This window comes from Nothoprocta perdicaria, unplaced genomic scaffold, assembly GCF_003342845.1.
Source record: "Nothoprocta perdicaria isolate Ctin4 unplaced genomic scaffold, notPer1 scaffold_32, whole genome shotgun sequence".
Taxonomy (NCBI): Eukaryota; Metazoa; Chordata; class Aves; order Tinamiformes; family Tinamidae; genus Nothoprocta; species Nothoprocta perdicaria.
In genome coordinates, this window is record NW_020455555.1 from 3,596,366 (window position 1) to 3,614,092 (window position 17,727).

The 17,727-nt window shown below is 37.0% G+C and overlaps 1 protein-coding gene across 1 annotated transcript in view; it reads right to left on the bottom strand.

Annotated features, from left to right (window-relative positions):
- Window positions 1-2,288: 2,288 nt before the first annotated feature.
- The window catches only part of CCDC6 (coiled-coil domain containing 6), a 33,534-nt gene continuing 18,095 nt past the window's right edge, over window positions 2,289-17,727 (bottom strand). The window contains exons 5-9 of the mRNA XM_026042991.1: window positions 17,253-17,413; window positions 14,225-14,381; window positions 11,246-11,346; window positions 7,275-7,399; window positions 2,289-4,965 (exon numbers count right to left, since the gene is read on the bottom strand). Of these exons, the coding sequence (XP_025898776.1) occupies window positions 4,774-4,965; window positions 7,275-7,399; window positions 11,246-11,346; window positions 14,225-14,381; window positions 17,253-17,413 (736 nt within the window). The 3' untranslated portion in view covers window positions 2,289-4,773. The remainder of the gene's footprint in view (window positions 4,966-7,274; window positions 7,400-11,245; window positions 11,347-14,224; window positions 14,382-17,252; window positions 17,414-17,727) is intronic.

Below are 17,727 nucleotides of genomic sequence, written 5' to 3' on the forward strand. Positions count from 1 at the left end.
AGGAAGTGGCTACATCTTTCAGGTGATCTTTTTCTTCCTCCAAAGGAGGCTTAACTCTCCTCTGAAACACCTGCCAAAACAAAAGTTAGCAATCACAAACTAAAGTGCCTTGGACAGCTCAGGTATCAATGCGAGCATAAGACACCTTAGTTTATAGTTACAGTACTAATTTATACAGTGAGTAAACAGCTATGAGAGTAGAAAACTATTTTCAAAATTTCTGTGGAATGGGGAATTGTTCTCTTCTTACTAAATGCTATTGCCAGGTATTTAAGTAACAATTGCAACACTATTTTCTGAAAGGAAATCACGAAATATTTTAGTACAGGCAACTTCTAGGCTGAGCAAGAGAGTTTAAGCAGTAATTTTTTATGCAGACACAGTTTTCTCCAACTCAACCACTTGTCCTAATTCTCTCAACTCTATCTCACCTCCAGAAAGGAATTCACTTTGTAGCCCAGTTCCAGTGAGGAATGACTTCTCCCTTCTCCCTGACGTTCCTCCTGACACCTTGTCCAAGTGATCGCAGCATAAAGATGAGGTAGCACATTCCTTTGGAGCCCAAACAGTCGGACAAACCAAGCACTACTCTACCTAATACAGTAGCTGCCTCTTACCTCCAGATTATTCTTTTTTCGGGGCACACTGCTAATGGGGGAACAGCTGCATGAAAGTAGAAAACAGAACATCAGCAGAGAGGCTCACTTGAGTTATGACTGAATCGCACAGGCCACAATCTGACATTTTCAATGGCATCCTTTGGTCCACAAGGTGGTAATGCCTCTTAACCTCTATTTATAATAGAAGCAGTAGCTATTATCTAAGAGAAACATGAGAGAGATCTCGGCATTCATGATAATGTGACGTGGAAGTCAAAATATTGAAAGATTAAGAACTCCAGTCCAAATCCTAAAAGGGCTGGGAGAGATATTCAGCTCCTCTGGTAACTGGTAAGACTTGCTCATTTGGTAGTTGAGAACTTTGTTTCCCCTCTTTTTTTTTTTTTTTTTTTTTCCCTCAAGTGGAAAACTTTTCTCCTTAAGGTTTTTTTTTTTTTTTTTTAACAAAGACCTAAGTTGTAATTTTATAGCTTACGCTCACGGGCGATATGGTTTCCTATGAGATATCTCGAACACGGGAGAGATGCTCTGCACAGTGATGCTCTGTAGACTCCCAAGGAACAAAAAGAAATAAATTGCCATGACTGAAACAGAAAGGAAGCATTAATAAGCATTGAACAGTGTTACAATTTAAAACCTCTTACAAGACTAAGCATTAAAGCACTACAAGACTTGAACAACGTTGTTGGATGAATCCTCTTAGTAAATAATAATCTATATTGAGCAAAAGGGATAGTGTTCTTTGGTTGACAAAGTATTCAAGATTCTTTAATTTGTCTTGGTGATCATTGTTTATTTAAAAAAAAAAAAAAAAGAAGTCTAAATCATTTCCAGTCAACAGTGTAAATCACACAGATTCTAGGAAGTCCAGCCACATTTTTTGGCTTCCAGGACTATATTTTTCATTCAGCTGAAGTCCAAAGAAATTTCATCCTGGCAGATGGATTCCTAAACAAGGAATATTTGGACAGGAAAGTGAATCCTTTTCTGTTGAGCTGCAGTAAAGCAAGGCTGCTAACAAAAGCATTGCTACTTTCCTGAAAAACTCTGATAGTCTTTTCTGCCCTTGGGAACATGCGCTCTGAGGAGTAGATGCAATTAAATAATCTTATCTAGCTGTTAGCTGGAAGACTCTGTCCAAACAGTCCCACCTCTGCCTCCATATGCATTCCATCTCTCAGAGCCACCAGCAGATGAAACCAGGAATTTCTCTGGACCAACTCATGGACAAGAAACTGATAGCACTCCACAGAGCACTGCATTCCAGTGTCTGAACCAGATTCCTTAAAAGAAACAGCTAGGATGGGGTTGCTTGTTTTGTTCTTACACCTTTAACTGTCCCCAAGTAGTACACACACGTGCGCACACACACACTTGTTCCTAGTAGTACTAGTAGTAGTTCATTACTACTAAAAATTGACTACTTGCATAAGCCTTAATTGTATCCTTATGCAAGTAGTGATGATGCAGCATGTAACCGAGAGATATTAAAAGCAAACACGACAAATGGAACCCACCCAGATAACATAAAGCTACCAAGTACTTAAAGCACTCGTGATAAGCTGTACCTCATCGTCAAGTGAATTCTTCCAGTCTACGTGAGATTCTGATAAGAGCACAGCTGCAGAATCATAATTCAAGACTATAATTCACAAGCAAAACTGAAAATCCATTTATATTTATTAGGAGATGGTTGTGCACAATTCCTCATCTTATTCAAAAAGTCTACAAATAGAGTTTAACACTTCCGTTCGCACACAAATGTCTGTTCAATGTTCTTAGTTTGGTAAGGCCAATTGAGCGCCTTGTTACATTTTCAGCATTTAATACACATTTGTCAGTTCTTTACTTTCATCTGGTAACAGTCCCACTGCAATAGTAAGGAGAGTTCAGTAAGACACTTCAGAACAGCAGCTGAACTTAGGTTACAGAACTTCAGTTTTGGAATATGCTTCAGATCTAGATTTATCTAGGCAATTGTCCATTTTAAGATTTTAAAGCAACACTATCAAAGGCTTTTTCCCCCTGCCCCCAGCATATATACTACTATGAGCTCGCACTCTGTGGAGCCTGTTGTCCAAGAATCTTAAAGCACTTTAGAAAGGAGGGCACCATTTTAAATAGTGGTATACTTGAGCTGGAATCCTATCTTCAAAACAGTATTTCTTTGTCTTATGTTTACAAAAGGACAAGCATCAAATGAAATAACCGATCCTATCTTGACCTTAGCCCCACCAAGAATATCAGTTTTGACTGCCTGTGATTTTCCCATATGCAATCCTACCACTGATTTGGGAGCTCTGTTTAATCAAAATGCTCACAGATGAGTTTCTCTACCGAAAAGTGAGCACCTGCTATGGTTGATCGTTTCCAGATGGAAGCACAGGTCAAATTTTAGGCCTGCCACAATCTTGAGATTATCACTTTATTGGAGAGTCACTACCACAACTAATGTAATGCACTTGATCCCATATTGGTTTAACAAGTGTAGTAGACTATATATGTATTTCTCTAAAGCTCTCAGAGCTGAAACTACATAGCTACAGTGAAGAAATTCTAGTTTTGCCTTACTTAAGTTGAACCTCTTACAACATTATTTTAACTTACTAGTTTGAATTAGAGCAGTGATTTTATACAGATTTTCAGTCTGCAATCCTTACTGAATATTTGAGCGGCAAACATGAAAATATATGTACAAGTGTTAGTACACTACCAGAACGATGTATTTCCTTCTTTAAAATGTGCTTAATAAAGCATTAGGCATGTCAAACAAACTTTTGTAAACAAAAGATAAATTACTCATGTTCTGCTCTGATTATACCCAGATACATATTCTCATAAAATAAACATTCTCTTGTCATTTTCCATGGCCCACATATCCACATATATGAGGTAAACCACTTAAAATCATCAATAATATATAAACCTCAGTACTCAACAGGAACCGTAGGAAAAATAAAACTGAGTAAGATGTCAATATCAAGAAGAAGTGACGCTTTGTTCCACTGCAAAGTGAAACCAAACAATTTATTTGTGCTAAATAGATGGAAAGAATGTATTCAGAATACATTTCTTTATACATTGTACCGGCTTAGGCTGCTAAATAAGCATTATTCATTAGTGCCACATTGTGCTACTTTCTGGTACTCTGTTTCTACCAAGCAAAACAACAGTTTTGGCTGTTACACCAATATATTCCTATATGTTTATCTTATACCTTATTTTCTAATAGACTTTTGAACATTTAGAACACTCGTCCAACTTTGTTTCAGGGGAATCACAATTAATATATTTTAACAGGAAGAAAAATCGGCTGTTCTCTACAATCACGTTGCCTTCTGCAGCAAAAAATCAGAGAGCACACTTTAATCAGCTACCAGTAACCCGTGGGCAGGACCACACTCAGTTAATTGTGACGGATCACACAGCATGGACAGCTTCCAGGTTAATGTAAATGACAAGTGAAATACTCAAATCTTAAGGTCCAACGAACTGTACATTCCATTAACTCCAACAAGTCAGTTCCCTCACTGTACCATACATTGGAGGTTTTTCAACAGGAGAAGCATGGATGTGTCTGTCGTGTGTGCTGAATTAAGCTTACCTACTAGGTGATACAATAGAGTATGTGTCTTGGGCACTGATTAGGGTGTCTGACTCACTCTTGCACTAGAAGCTGTTATTTCAAATAACTGAAACGTAGTGCTGCGTTACCATAAGCTTGGTAAACACTGTAATATTTCAGGATTCATAGCATAGCCCATCATGCCTTTAATTTTATGCAAATTGTCATGAAAAAATATAAAAAGGTATCCCTTTAATTTTACAAACCTAAAAGCCAGGAAAATGAAGCTTTGGAGCCAAGCAAAACGACATAATGCCGTATTACCAAACAGAGTAGCAAATGTTCCAGCCAGAGAATGGACATACATGTAGTTCAAGTAAACACTGATGGAAAATTTAAGTTAGTGTTGTAGACCCACAACACTGGCTGCATTTTATACAAACGTTTACAACACAATTAACAGTGAAGCCTATATAACCTCAGTGCAAATATGTCAAATCCAAATATGCCAAGAAAGCCTTTGGCTTTTAGTAAACTGCTCCATGTTATGAGTCCAAATTCTGACATACAGACTGCTGAGCACATGCACTAAGGCTGAGAGGAGGGATGCACTGAATGCTGAAAAGTGGCTGACTGCGATGCTGCTGATGGGACCGAAGGTTGCACAGGTGGTGGTGGTGGTGGCGGAGGTGGCTGCACTGGGGTCTGCGTGTTTGGAGAAGGAGGAGGAGTGGGACGTTTAAATTTGTCAGGGCTGTTACTTCTTCGTGGTGAAGGCCTCTGCAGAACAAATATTGAAAGTATGTTTAAACACACTCCTGAACAACCTTAGGTGCAAGTCCTCTAATCAACGTATTGACCTCGTCCAAGGAGGAAAGAAAAACCAAAAACAAACAAAAACACACAATAAAAAAATCAAAGCAAACAATTATGTGGGAACAGTCCATTTTAAATGATACAGAGATCACAACACTTCGTTTAAAAACGAATTACGCTGCTCTGAAAAGCAGCAGCAAAGGCAAGTGGAAGATACTTTTAGCTATGACAGCCAGCAACCTAAGGAAAAAATAATGAGAGGGAGCCTGTAGAGACAGCGTGTCAGTTGTACGTGCCCGAGCAGTAGGTGCCAATCAACTTTTACCCTTCACGCTGCTCGTGTGTGTAAAGTCAAAGTACAGAGCACCCAGAAATGTAGGTGGGAACGTTTCAGTTTCTGGAGAGCTTGCCCAGAATCTTTGGCACTTAGGCTGCACACGGAAGCAAGACCAAAGAATCACTGATGTTGTTCTTTAGAGAGCAAGTATCACATGAAAAGGTGATAATGTTTTTAGCTGCAGGAGTGAAGCAGTAGTTAGAGCACTCTCTTCAACAGGAACTATGGATTCCTTTTATAACCTGCATGCTAAAATTCACGAAGATTTAATATGCACTGTTTTTATCTTCATTAAGCAGTGGGAGAAAAAAGCTCTTTAAATGTAGCAATATAAAAAAATATAAATTGCATCGCAGAACACTAACTTCTGCTCTTTTGAAGTAAAAAAAGATGCATGAAGATCTGGTCCAGGCATTAAGAACTTAATGGTATAACAAATTATGCACCTCAAAAATAATCAACCAAAGATACTCAGATCTGAAGAAATGTGGTCACAGTGCTACATCAAATGAGCTACATGCAAAGTCTATTTATTCTGCAATAGATATTAAAAATGAAGAATCAAGAAGTAAACGACAGTTTGGTCACATAACATATGGTATCTATTTTTTCAACATAACTATATATAATAGTTTATTTTAATGCTTTCTGAGAAAAGCAATGGGATCCTCAAGAACTTCTTCACTGATGTTTCTGAAACACTTCTTAAAAACATTTCCTGCATTAACAGACCCCTAATAATTGGTTTCAATATGGAGACAAAGACAAGAGACACTTCTCAATCCCTTTTTTGAAACAGCTATTATTTTGTCCTGGAGGTCATCTTTCTCCCAGTGAGATCATGTGACCTCAATTAGTTTACAATTTCAGAATTATTACTTTTTCACAGAGACCAAAAATCCCAAACCCCCAAATTCTACAAAAAACTCATTTACAAAATCCGGTTCTAGGTTTTCCAGAAGCTCAAAGATCTTCCTGTGACTAACTCACATGACCCAGACAAGTGGCTGGACCAGTGTCCTGGATCAGCTCTGCTGAGTAGCAGCCCATGGCTTGAGCTGCTCCTGTCAGTCTGCCCCTATCTGCTGCCAAAACAATTAACAGTTGTCTTAGCAAATTCCCCTGTGCAATTCAGAAGTACTCATACTTTAACATTCTGCTCAAAATTCTACTGAAACAAGCTTTTACATCTGAGAATGACAATCATAAGTGGAAACCTTAAAAGAAACCATTGTCATATTACCATACCTGTTGAGAAAAATGAAAATAGGCTTGATACACCAACTATAAACTATTTTCTCAAGTGACTAACACTTAAGCTTTGTTAGCTCATTAAACTCCACAAATACTTAGAAAAAACTTGATTAAGAAAAATGCATCCAACAGAGGCACCAAGGAAATAAATCCAGTTGAAAATGTTGAAAAAAAAAGTCCTAACAAATGTCTGATATATTAACTTTCTTCTTTGCCAGTGAAATAGAAAGTAAGCATTAACTGCCTGTTACAGTGACATGGTGGTAGCATTGTGTGTCATCCTGAAGAAAACCTGAGCTTGGAGCAACCTCAGATGACTCATCCGTCAGATGGTGGAGACTAGGAGAAAAATGAAAGCAATGTTTTTACTTCCTGAGATAGGCTCAATAGTTAGAACATCACTTCTCACACCCTGCCTGCTGATCCATAAGATGATACCTATTACTGTCCTTAAGATGATAATACATCCTACTCTTTTGCAGAAAAAGGGTTCTTCGAAAAGAATCAGTTTCTGAGGGGTGAAGAGAAAAATCAGGGTTGAAGGAAGCAGCAATAGATATCTTGGAGTAAGGAGACAAAAGCAAATATTTACAAAAATATTTTGTAAGAAAGTTTAAAGGAGAAGTCATAACTTTTAAAAAACGAACAATGACAACAAATATTTACTGCTTTAAATACTTACTGTAATACCATGGGATGGTCCCATATGTTGCACATGAAGGCCTGGGGAATTGTAGTAAGACATTCCAGCTCTAGTCAGTGAGGTTGGTGGTGTGAAACCAACTGTGTGACTTGCATATGACAGACCTAAAAATTGTTAAAAAAAGGTAACATCAACATTCTTATTTGACTGTGTCACCCATTACACAATGATAAATATGACTTTCCACTTTATATAAACAGGGTAATGCTCCCTGGACAGTTTGATTTCAGTTCACAGCTGCGTCTGCCCAGCCTTCCCTCTATCCTCAGAGAAAAGTGCTGTCTGAAAAAGCAGATGGGCCCAGAGCAGCAGTCTCATATCAGGCAACTAAAATTGTGTGTGACAGGAACCGGCTGAAAGGGGGTTATTCTAGGCACATCAGACCTGCACCCAGACCAACAGCTGCCCTGGCTGCCCCCTGTTTCGCCCAGGCCTGTCCAGGCAGGGACCCACAGGTCCTGGGGGCCGGGAGGTTGCAGCAGTGTGTGGAAAGCTTCCCTAGCTGGACCAGGACAGCACAAAGAGAACAGTTAGTGCTGAAAATTACAGCTTGCTTTATGCACATTCAAAGTTTCATATTCAAAAGTGCAAATATTTAGTGTTTTTCAGTTTAGATAAATTCCCTATAAATGCTTCAAAAGGCATTTGATTTTTAACTAAATGTTTCCTTTCTATAAATACTAATTTTTAAAAATGCAAGATACTCGTTACAGCTAATGAAGGTAAAAAAAGTCACTGCTAAGTGCTTCTCATATTCAGACCTAAGGGGTGCTGAATATTTTGCTTATTTCTCAAAAAGGTGGATTTTCCAAAACTTTTAGCTCACTATCATTTTCTTACAAATACATTAGTTGGGTAGGAGACAAAAGCATTTTCTCGGCTGTGTGGTACCAGAAACCAACAACTGTATCAGAGATACCTGACCAAACCCAAAATCTAAATACCCATTAAACTTCCCAAGCAATATGTTAGATTCAACTGCTGTCATACTTCAACACTAAATCAATCCAACACAGTGCCACTGCACTTACAGTGCATTACAATGCACCCGGATTTGTCTTTAACTATGTTTGATAAATGAACATCTCGGGGAGGAGAAGGGAGGGAAGAAAACAAATGCAAGCCTTAGATACCTAGAGAAACCATGCAAAAAAACATATTATACTTCTCTTGTTTCTTTAAGGTAAAAGCTTAATGCCATTCTGCAATCTGCTGAAAATTACCAGCAACTCCAGGGGAATCACTGTCATTTTAGAACAGTGAAGGAATGCAAAAGTTTAACAAAAATAATCTCTTTTCTGACTACAGAATCTAATTATTTGTACAACATGTTTTGTGACCAAGAGGTTTTGCAAGCATTAGGCCAGAAATGCAAGTGAACATTCAAGTTAATTCTAAAAAACAGACTGAGAGACAATTTTCAAGACAGAGACAAAAGCCCAGAACAAAAAAAGGTAAACTGAAAATCACCTTGCATCACTCCCCTTTTCAACTGCCTTGGTTAAGACGAGCCTCTCAAGTTTTGCAAATGCAAGTCTAACTTTATACAACATTCGAAGACATGAAATGGGAGCACAGCACATACTTTTGACATTGTTCATCTCTAATTCAGTAGCCCAAAATCTGTACCTAGTCCTTCTGCAGAAACAAACCATGAGACAGTTCATCTATGCTAGAGAAAAGACTCACTGCTAATGACAGGAACGTCCTCCCAGCTGCCTAATCTTCACAGTTTCATGCACCACGCAACAAACCTCAACGATATCTCAGCTTGAGGCAGAGCCCCCAAAAGAACAGTCCCAAGCCCTGCAAGCACAACAGGCTCCAGGTCGCAGGGTGAGAGTCAAACACATTTAATGCCCTTGGCTTCCCACGTGGGACTATACTACTTCTAAGAGGTTTCAAATTGTGTGTCCACAGCTTCTGATGCATTATTTTCCAAAGGAAATCTATCAAAACATATGGTTACTTGATGCACAAAATAACTGTTGCATTATTTGTGCTGGATACTTCTGAAATTATCTTACCATCCTACTTTAGATATAAAGCACTCAAAAACTACTTGTTTTCATCAACTACTGCATTTATACACCAGAGATTTATACATACCAGACAGTAGTATGAAATTCCCGTCTGATCTCATTAGCTCTCTAACAAGCTGCTGCTTCTATTTTCCTGAAGTCTGATCCTGCAGGTCAATTGCCAGTACTAATTTACACAGTGCAAAGTTTATATAATGGTGTATAAAATTTATACAAAGACAGCAACAGAGCTGCCTGAGCACAGCTGCTAGCCTGGAACATCTACTATGCAGACACCACCAAAAATGGGAACTCCCTTAGAAATGAGCAATTTGGCACTGTTATTTCTACTTCAGTTTCCAATTGCAATTCAGCGTCCCCTACCTACACAATCTAATTCCACTGGGATGCAGGCCTCTCCCTTCCTATTAGTAGAGGCGGCTGATAGCACAGTCAGTAGGAAACCTGTAACGACTTCAGTGCCAGGAGAGGAACAAGCACCCAAGGGCCCCTGCACTGGCACGGCAGCGGCCCAGGCGGGGACGTTTGTGGGCAGGGCTAGGACATGGGGCCGCACGGCGCTGGCTTCTCCCCGCACACAATTCCCGAGCAGCGCTGGCCTGCGTGCACTCGTGCCCTGGATCATTAAGAAGGGTGCATAAGTACAACCATGAATATCCAAAGTAACTGCTTCCAAACACTTGTTGGGATGATCACATTTCTATTCTCCTCGTTGCAGGTCAATGATTAGAAAATACATGTCATTTTCCTGATAATATATATTGCAAAACTTTGAAAAAGCACAAAATAATTACATTCATAATCCTCTTAAAAGCTCCTAAAACTCTCCCAAAACTAAATCATCATAATACCTATTTCAAAGATAATAATGAGGCTTATGACTATAGTTAGCTTCCTTATACCTTTACTCTTTTACCAATGTTAGGATAGAAACTATCTGGATTCCTTTTGGAAAAAGTAAATAAACAAAAATAAAAGTCAAGCTTGAAAACCAAAGAGTTTAAACATATATGTTCTAGCAGACCTGTGTAAGAAAATGTCTAAACACCATTTTGCAGTATATGTCAGTATAGAGCATATCTCGTTTGCCCTAGTCGCTCTAAAAATGATCCTGAGAAAGCAGGGCACGCAGGATTTGTTTCACTGCACACAAGCAAATTTGAGATCATCGTACATCACTTGTGGCCAGCAACTTTTAGTGAACGCCCAGTGGCAATTTTCAGGAATTTTAAAGGCAGTCAACAAACACCTTCATAGCAATAACATATTAAGTCAAAGAAAATGTCAGTAATTAAAAAGTCAATGATTTGAGGTTAGGTGTAATCCATTCAGGTTGTTCTGGAATTCCAAAGATGTCATCCTTATATTAGATCCAGAAAAGGTTAGTTTGCTTGTCTGTTATGCAAAATACTAGAGGAAGAAATTCTTAACTTTATTGTAATTGAATTAACAACAGAAATTGGCAGAAGTACAAAAGCCATTCCTCCAGTAAAGAGAAATGGACTTGACTTTCCAACATTTGCGAGCTTAGTCTTTAAGAAGCTTTCATGCAGAGCACAACAGCGGTCCCATTACTAGTTCACCACCAGACTCTAGAAATCTCTTTGAACTATGTGCCCCATGAAGCAGCTGCTGGAAGAAAAGAAACAAAAAAAAAAAAGAGAGAAAAGAAAGAAAGAAAAAGCTCAAGCAACAGCTACTTAATTGACCTTCAGCATTTGGTCACATGTACAACAGAACAATCTGAAAACATGCTGCACTAAAAGAAATCTAAGGCAAAACTATTCTTACAGTCATGATGCACTTTTTCCCAGATTAGCTTTCAAAGGCTATTTACCTAAATATATTAATAGGGCACATTACTATGTGATGCATACAAAAATTTTAGAAACTGGGTTAAATATTTACCAGGTGATATAGGTCTGCTAGAACTTGGTGAGGGTGTATAAGGGATAGGACTGGACACAGTGCGAGGTCTTAATCCTTGTGCAGACATCTCATTAAAATATCTAACAAAAAAAGGTAAAGAATAATTAGGTTACACCTTTTAAAAAGTGCCATGCTTTAAATGCTTCACTGTGGCATTTTCAATTCCCATAAGAATTACATTAGATTAGCATTGGACCAATCACCTTTAGGAAATTATGACAGGAATACTCATTTTCATTGCTGGAGGTGCAAATACTGGCTTAATTTGCTACGGAAATAGCTGGACTTATCTTATTCAGCTGCCATTGAAATAGTACACATTGAACACAGAACAGTATATATTAAGGGTAGAGTATATATTAAGGCATGTTATAAAAACTAACCTATACTACTTCCATGCATTTTACACATCACTTCTGTCTTGAACTCAATAGCTTGTCTAACTGGAGTATATCTTCCAGAAAGACTACCAGCATTAACTTGTAATCACAAAGACGTGGAAATAATCCTATGTCATCATGTCTTTTGCCACCAGAACATAGAGTTGTTTTGAACACAGTGCATTTTCCCTCTAAAGATATAGGTGGTACAGCAAGACAGTTCTGAAACTTCCTTTTGATAAGCTAGCCAATCAGAATGGCAGGCAAGGCACTCAATCTCATCTTTATGATCACCAGTGGTATTGCTTTGTACCTTCTTCACCGCATATAACAGAGCAGTCATCAAGTGCTATTCCTATTCTGCAGAAAACAAGTTTAACATCTTACCATCTGCCCCTGCTTGCCACTTTAAGAACAGGCAGAAAGTTTCTTCCCCACTATGCTGGCACTATGCTGCCAGTGCTCAGGCTGTGACTTACGTGCTTTTCTCCTATGTTTTTCAGTCACGGTCTAGATTAAAGCTCCCACCCCTGCTCACCTTCTCTGGCAGATAAAGTTGCATATTAAAGCTGCCAGATTTGCACTATTGCATTTAGCTCTATTTTGTACTGTACACAGTTAAGCTATAGATAGAGCTATCTACCCAACTGCTCTTCACTTCATTAGCTCCTTCTCCACCACTGTTTCTCACAAATTTTTAGCATCTACATTTATTTCCAGATCGCAGGGGGAAGGAAATTAAAAAAAAAAAAAAAAAAAAAAAAAAAAGTATGGAGTAACATTAAAAATATTTCTGTTTGACAGAACAGACCATGATGACTTTGAGGTCTGTGGCCAATTCCTAAACAGTCAGATAGACGCCTAAGCAGTCATTTTGTGATTTAATCTTATTTTATTTTCTATAGAGAGAGTTTTCTCTATAACAGTCATCCTAGTTACCTGGATTATGTCATATGGAATAGCAGCAAATCATTATTATGCTTCCAGGTTTTAGAAATTTCCCTATTACTCCAGAGAACAGGACATAGGTTTGAGAAGACAAACCTATTGCTAGTCAGGAGAAAGAAGTTATGGGAGAATTGTATATTTCATATTCAGTAAAACACCTGCCATCTACAAAAAAGTAAGCATCATCAACTTAGAGAATGTCAAAGAAAAAGCTGGCTAATGACCATCAATGCATTTTTAAGAAGAAAATGCAAGCTGACAAAAATTTCAAATCAAACTGCATGTTGTTCCATAACTGTCTTTCTCCTAAGAATGACCATTCCAATATCAGTTTTCTGCTTCTTTACTTTCTATTAAAAGTTTACTTTCTATTAAATATAATGCAACCTCTTTGGGAGGGATTTTGTCATGTCTTTGTAGTATCAAGCAAATCAACAAGAAAATTCCTTGCAAATATACAATACTTAACCGTCCTACTTCGTTTTATTACTGGCACTACAACTTGATTGACAGCTGATGAAAAACACTTAGCACAGCCCATTATTTCTAATGGGCCCATGGTGACGCTGAATGGGCACACCCCAATATTTCACATAAATTCAAATTTTGACTAAGAGTATTCGAGTTTAGAAAAAAATCCAAGCTAATTATTTGTTTTAGCACTTCTATTACAATAGAAATATTAGCAGAAAACATCAGGATAATAAAAGTAGACTAACATTAGATTTCTGTATTTCTAACAGCCATTTCATTTATACAGATCTCGCTATATCATAGTACCAGCTGTTACTGCAATAAATGCCAGTCGTTTAGTATTTCATTAAAAAGAAAACACTGCCTAGATTTTTTTTTTAATTGTACTCCTTGAAACAAAATATCTGATACTTGGTTTTCTGATTATGTGTGATAACAAATAAACAAGTGATACAAGAAAGAGAGATCTCGGCATCAGAAGACTACACAGTACAGGATGACTTTTTAACTCTGTTTCTTTAGAGGACCACTAGAAATGCAAAATAATGTTAAAAAGAAAAAGTGAGTATTTGATAAGAAATGAGAATGTTTTATTCAAAGTGTACTAAAAACCTCTTTCAAGATATAACACTGTCATATCACTATGATGTGAGGAAATACCGAAAGGCATCATATAAAACCATGAAAAGTTCAAGACCATCTGTAAGGTCAGTACAATGCAGCTCGCACTAGGGAAAAAACCAAGGATGTTACAAACATAACTTATGATGCACAATAGGGACAGCACATCAAGAACAAGCCAATAATTACAGAAATGATTGCTTCTCTCTTTTTTTTTTTTATATAGTACTTCCCTTGGACTTAGCTAAGATTCCCAATCATACACATCTTACTTTCTGCAAAAGACAAATTAGGCCCAGATGGGGACCTTCATCCTACCTACCTCTCAAATTCTTGGCATTTACAGCCTCAGGGGTAAAAACAAATAGTAATGAGTTAATTATGTGAATAGCAAATCCACAGATCATTTAATTTCTATGTATATTAATCCTATAGGCAGGTTATTTCTATAACTACTCATTCTATGCTATTCAGAAAGAAGTACAGGTATTAACAAACTCAATGACAGCATATCGGATGGCTAGAAAATACAAACCTTTCATCATCCATTTCTAAGCTGGATTCACTCTCTGACAGTTGCCTGCAGAGTGCTTCCCTGCGTTCCATCTCCCTCTGCAATTTTCTTTGAAGCCTCAAGTTTTCTTCTCTCATATGACGCTCTTCTTCCAAATACTGTGCCATCTTCTCTGAATCTGATTAAAATGAATTTAAATTTGATTAAAATTCCATTTTGCAAACAAGCAAATGAGTTGCTTAAGTTTACCTAAATGCATCAAGAATGAGAGTGTGGAAAGTGTACCCAAAATTGACCATCCGAAAGTCTAAGTCCACTTGAAAGTCTAATTCATAACAGCAGCTATTAAAGCAAATCAGTGCCTAATAACAAGTTGGAAATAAAGGTAAAAATAAAAAAGATTTGCCTATTTAAGAGAAACAGATTGGAAAGCAGATGAAAAGCTCATAAAAATAGTAAAATCGAGCCATTGGAAAAAAAAAACAAAAAACAAAACAAAGAAGAAAAAAAAACAAAAAAACAATTAGAAAAACACACACACATTCCTGCTCGTTTGGAAAAAAAAAAAAAGGAATGTTATGTTTATAAAGATTTTACTATAGGGAAGAAACTATATTAAAAGAAACTATATTAAAGGTGTATTTTTTCTTTTCAGGCAAGGAAGCACAAAACAAGCTATATAAAACTCTCAAACTTAAATTGCTTCTTATAAATACCTTTCAGCATACTTTCAACTGCACTTTATGATAGAGATTGGCCAAGAGGACATACAGCAGTGTAAAAGCCAACAAGTGATTTACTCTTTATATCGATAGGCTTTACAACAATAGACTTTGCAGTTCTAAACCAAATTCAACAAACATCACTTAAACAGCTGGCATCACAGAGTGAGTTGTTGAATCAAAATTACAGAAAGCTACAAAACATTTTGGCACATTATTTTAACAAAATGGAACACAGACATATTACATATAACATTCTGTAAGGCTTTTAGTAATTGATCTAATGTACAGGCTATTCTTTAACATTTTTTCTAAAAAAAAAAAAAAAAAGATGGCCATTTCTGAATGTATCATCTTTCAACTGAAAGCATATTTTTGTTTTAGAATCTTATTCCCAAACCAGTACAACTTATCTCCAATTCCAGAGAAATACTACTACTTTCAAAACGCATTTCTCTCTATTCTGTGGAAACATTCTTTCCTCCCATAGTGGTATTAGTTATTTACAGTTCATTTTACACCAATACAGTTCCTAGACAGAAATGCAAGTACTTCAGAAAAACAAAATGTCATACCAATACCAGAATTTAATGAGCAGATGTTGGAAAGTATAATCAATATTAGCAGTGGTTCTCTAATGACCACATACTGCAATCACTAAATTTCCTTTTGGAAAGTGCATTTTAATTTGATCCTCAGCTTGCAGGCAGCCCATAAATTCATAAATCAATTATTTATCAGCGTTGTTATAATTAAGACAGTTCTGTTTAATCTAGTCATAAACAAGAAAGCGCTCTACAGCTAAATCTCATTTTGAAAGAGACTTTGACTTAAAATGCTTTTAAAATTTTACTCTAATTCACAATAATTCAACAAGGAATCACTTCAAAATAACAAAAAAAACTTCAAAGTTAATTAATTAGGCTAGATCTGCACACAGAGTGCTTTGTATCAAAGACCCTGCTCTCATTCTGAAGTTCAGTAAGTGAAGGCTACAGTGCAAAATTGGCAAGAACAAAGATTAGCCTTCCTTATCTTCTTTTAACTGACACAAATTATTAATGCCACTGACTTGGGCACAAGGTCCCTCCACAAGAACATTCTCCCATCAACTCTGTCTGTGAAGGCGGCCATTGCCTCTGGTAAACTATTTCTCTAAACACTAGCTGAAATATTCCAGGTGGTTTCTCAAGGAGAACACTAAAGGGAGAGAATATTCTCTGCTCTCTCCACAGATTCTGTGTAGATCTATTTAAATATATACCTACTTATCAGTTAGAAGATAATGTAAGCTATTTCTCTAAACACTGGCTGAAGTATTCCAGGAGGCTTCTCAAGGCTAACCTACTAAAGGGAGGAAATATTGTCCCTTCTCTACCCTTCCAGACTTCTATATCCATCTATTTCAGTAGATACCTACTAATCAATTAAAAGATAATGTAACTGACCAGAAACTATATCACTAAAAAGGGCGTAACTGATAACTTGAGATAGGAATTGTAGACTTGGCTGAGGAGATGAAGCTAGGAGACAGGGAAGAAGATTACAGAGGAGCACAATTGATGCTTTTGCCTTCTAAGACCAAGTGCTTCAAAACCACATGCTCTCCCTTAAAAGGTATGGTGAAAAGGAGGCTTTCTGCTGCTAGCCAAAGATCCATGCTGCTTTTCACAACAGTAAAAAGCAGGCTTCTACAATCACTTGTTCTATATGCTTCCTACGTAAGTAAGAACACAGTAAGACCTTTTTTTTTTTTTTTTTTTTTTTTTTTAACAGTGAAGTACCTTAATAATTAGCTTTAAAACAAAGCTACAAACAAGTCTTTAAACGTATTCGGAATCATATAGCAGGTGAATTTCTTACATGTAACTAAACTTTATTTTGTTTTACTTTTGAGTTACTTTGGTTGAGTTACTTTTCGTGTTACTTTTGAGTAACTCTTAACTTGTAACTAGACAGTTCCAATGTACTTCATGGGTGTGTTTTGAAGAATTTTTATGCTGAAGTACTGCTAAGAGTCTCTGAAAGTAAAGGGGGGGGGGGAAAAAAAAGAAAGTCACAGAAGTGTTTTCTCTGGCCCTAATATAGCCAAGAAATATTTGATGATTCTTCAGTACAGAAATTTGTCCCTGCACCATTCCAGTAAAGCTGAAAAATAAAATGCAATGCAAATACATTAACAAGCCATAATACTGGCATTACGAAAATGCTTTAGTCCAAACTTGTTTACTTTTTCATTCTACCTTAAAATCAGACCCATAAAAGTTTATACAAAAATCTTACATTACAGAAACTTTAAAACATTTAAGTGCAAGTTGTTTACTCACGCTGTAACTGTGCAGCCCTCAGCTGTTTCTTTAACCTCTCCACTTCATTCTTTAAAAACCTGATATGTCTCATCATATTTTCTGGAGAATCTATCTCCATTGATATGTCTCTCGGTGATGGCGGAGCAGATACTGGCTGGTCTAACTTCTCCTGTAAAATTCTGCATGAATAATAGTTTAAACATTACAATCAATTCTGAAAAAACAAAAACCAAAGCAAAACAAAAACCCACTGCAAGGATTTTGACAAGATATATACTAGGATTTACGTTAATGATTGGCTTTACTTTTGCAGGCATCCTCTGGCTTTGGGGGACTTATATCACTTTCTTTATTAACCCAAAAGGAAAAAAGGAAAGAAAAAGTTGCTTTCTAGCAGCAGCTCTAGGAGGATTTTCTTAAACATTCAGATGTTGATAGTTGCAAACATTTCTGTCTACAGTTTGGAAAAGTAAACCACTATGGACTTTATACA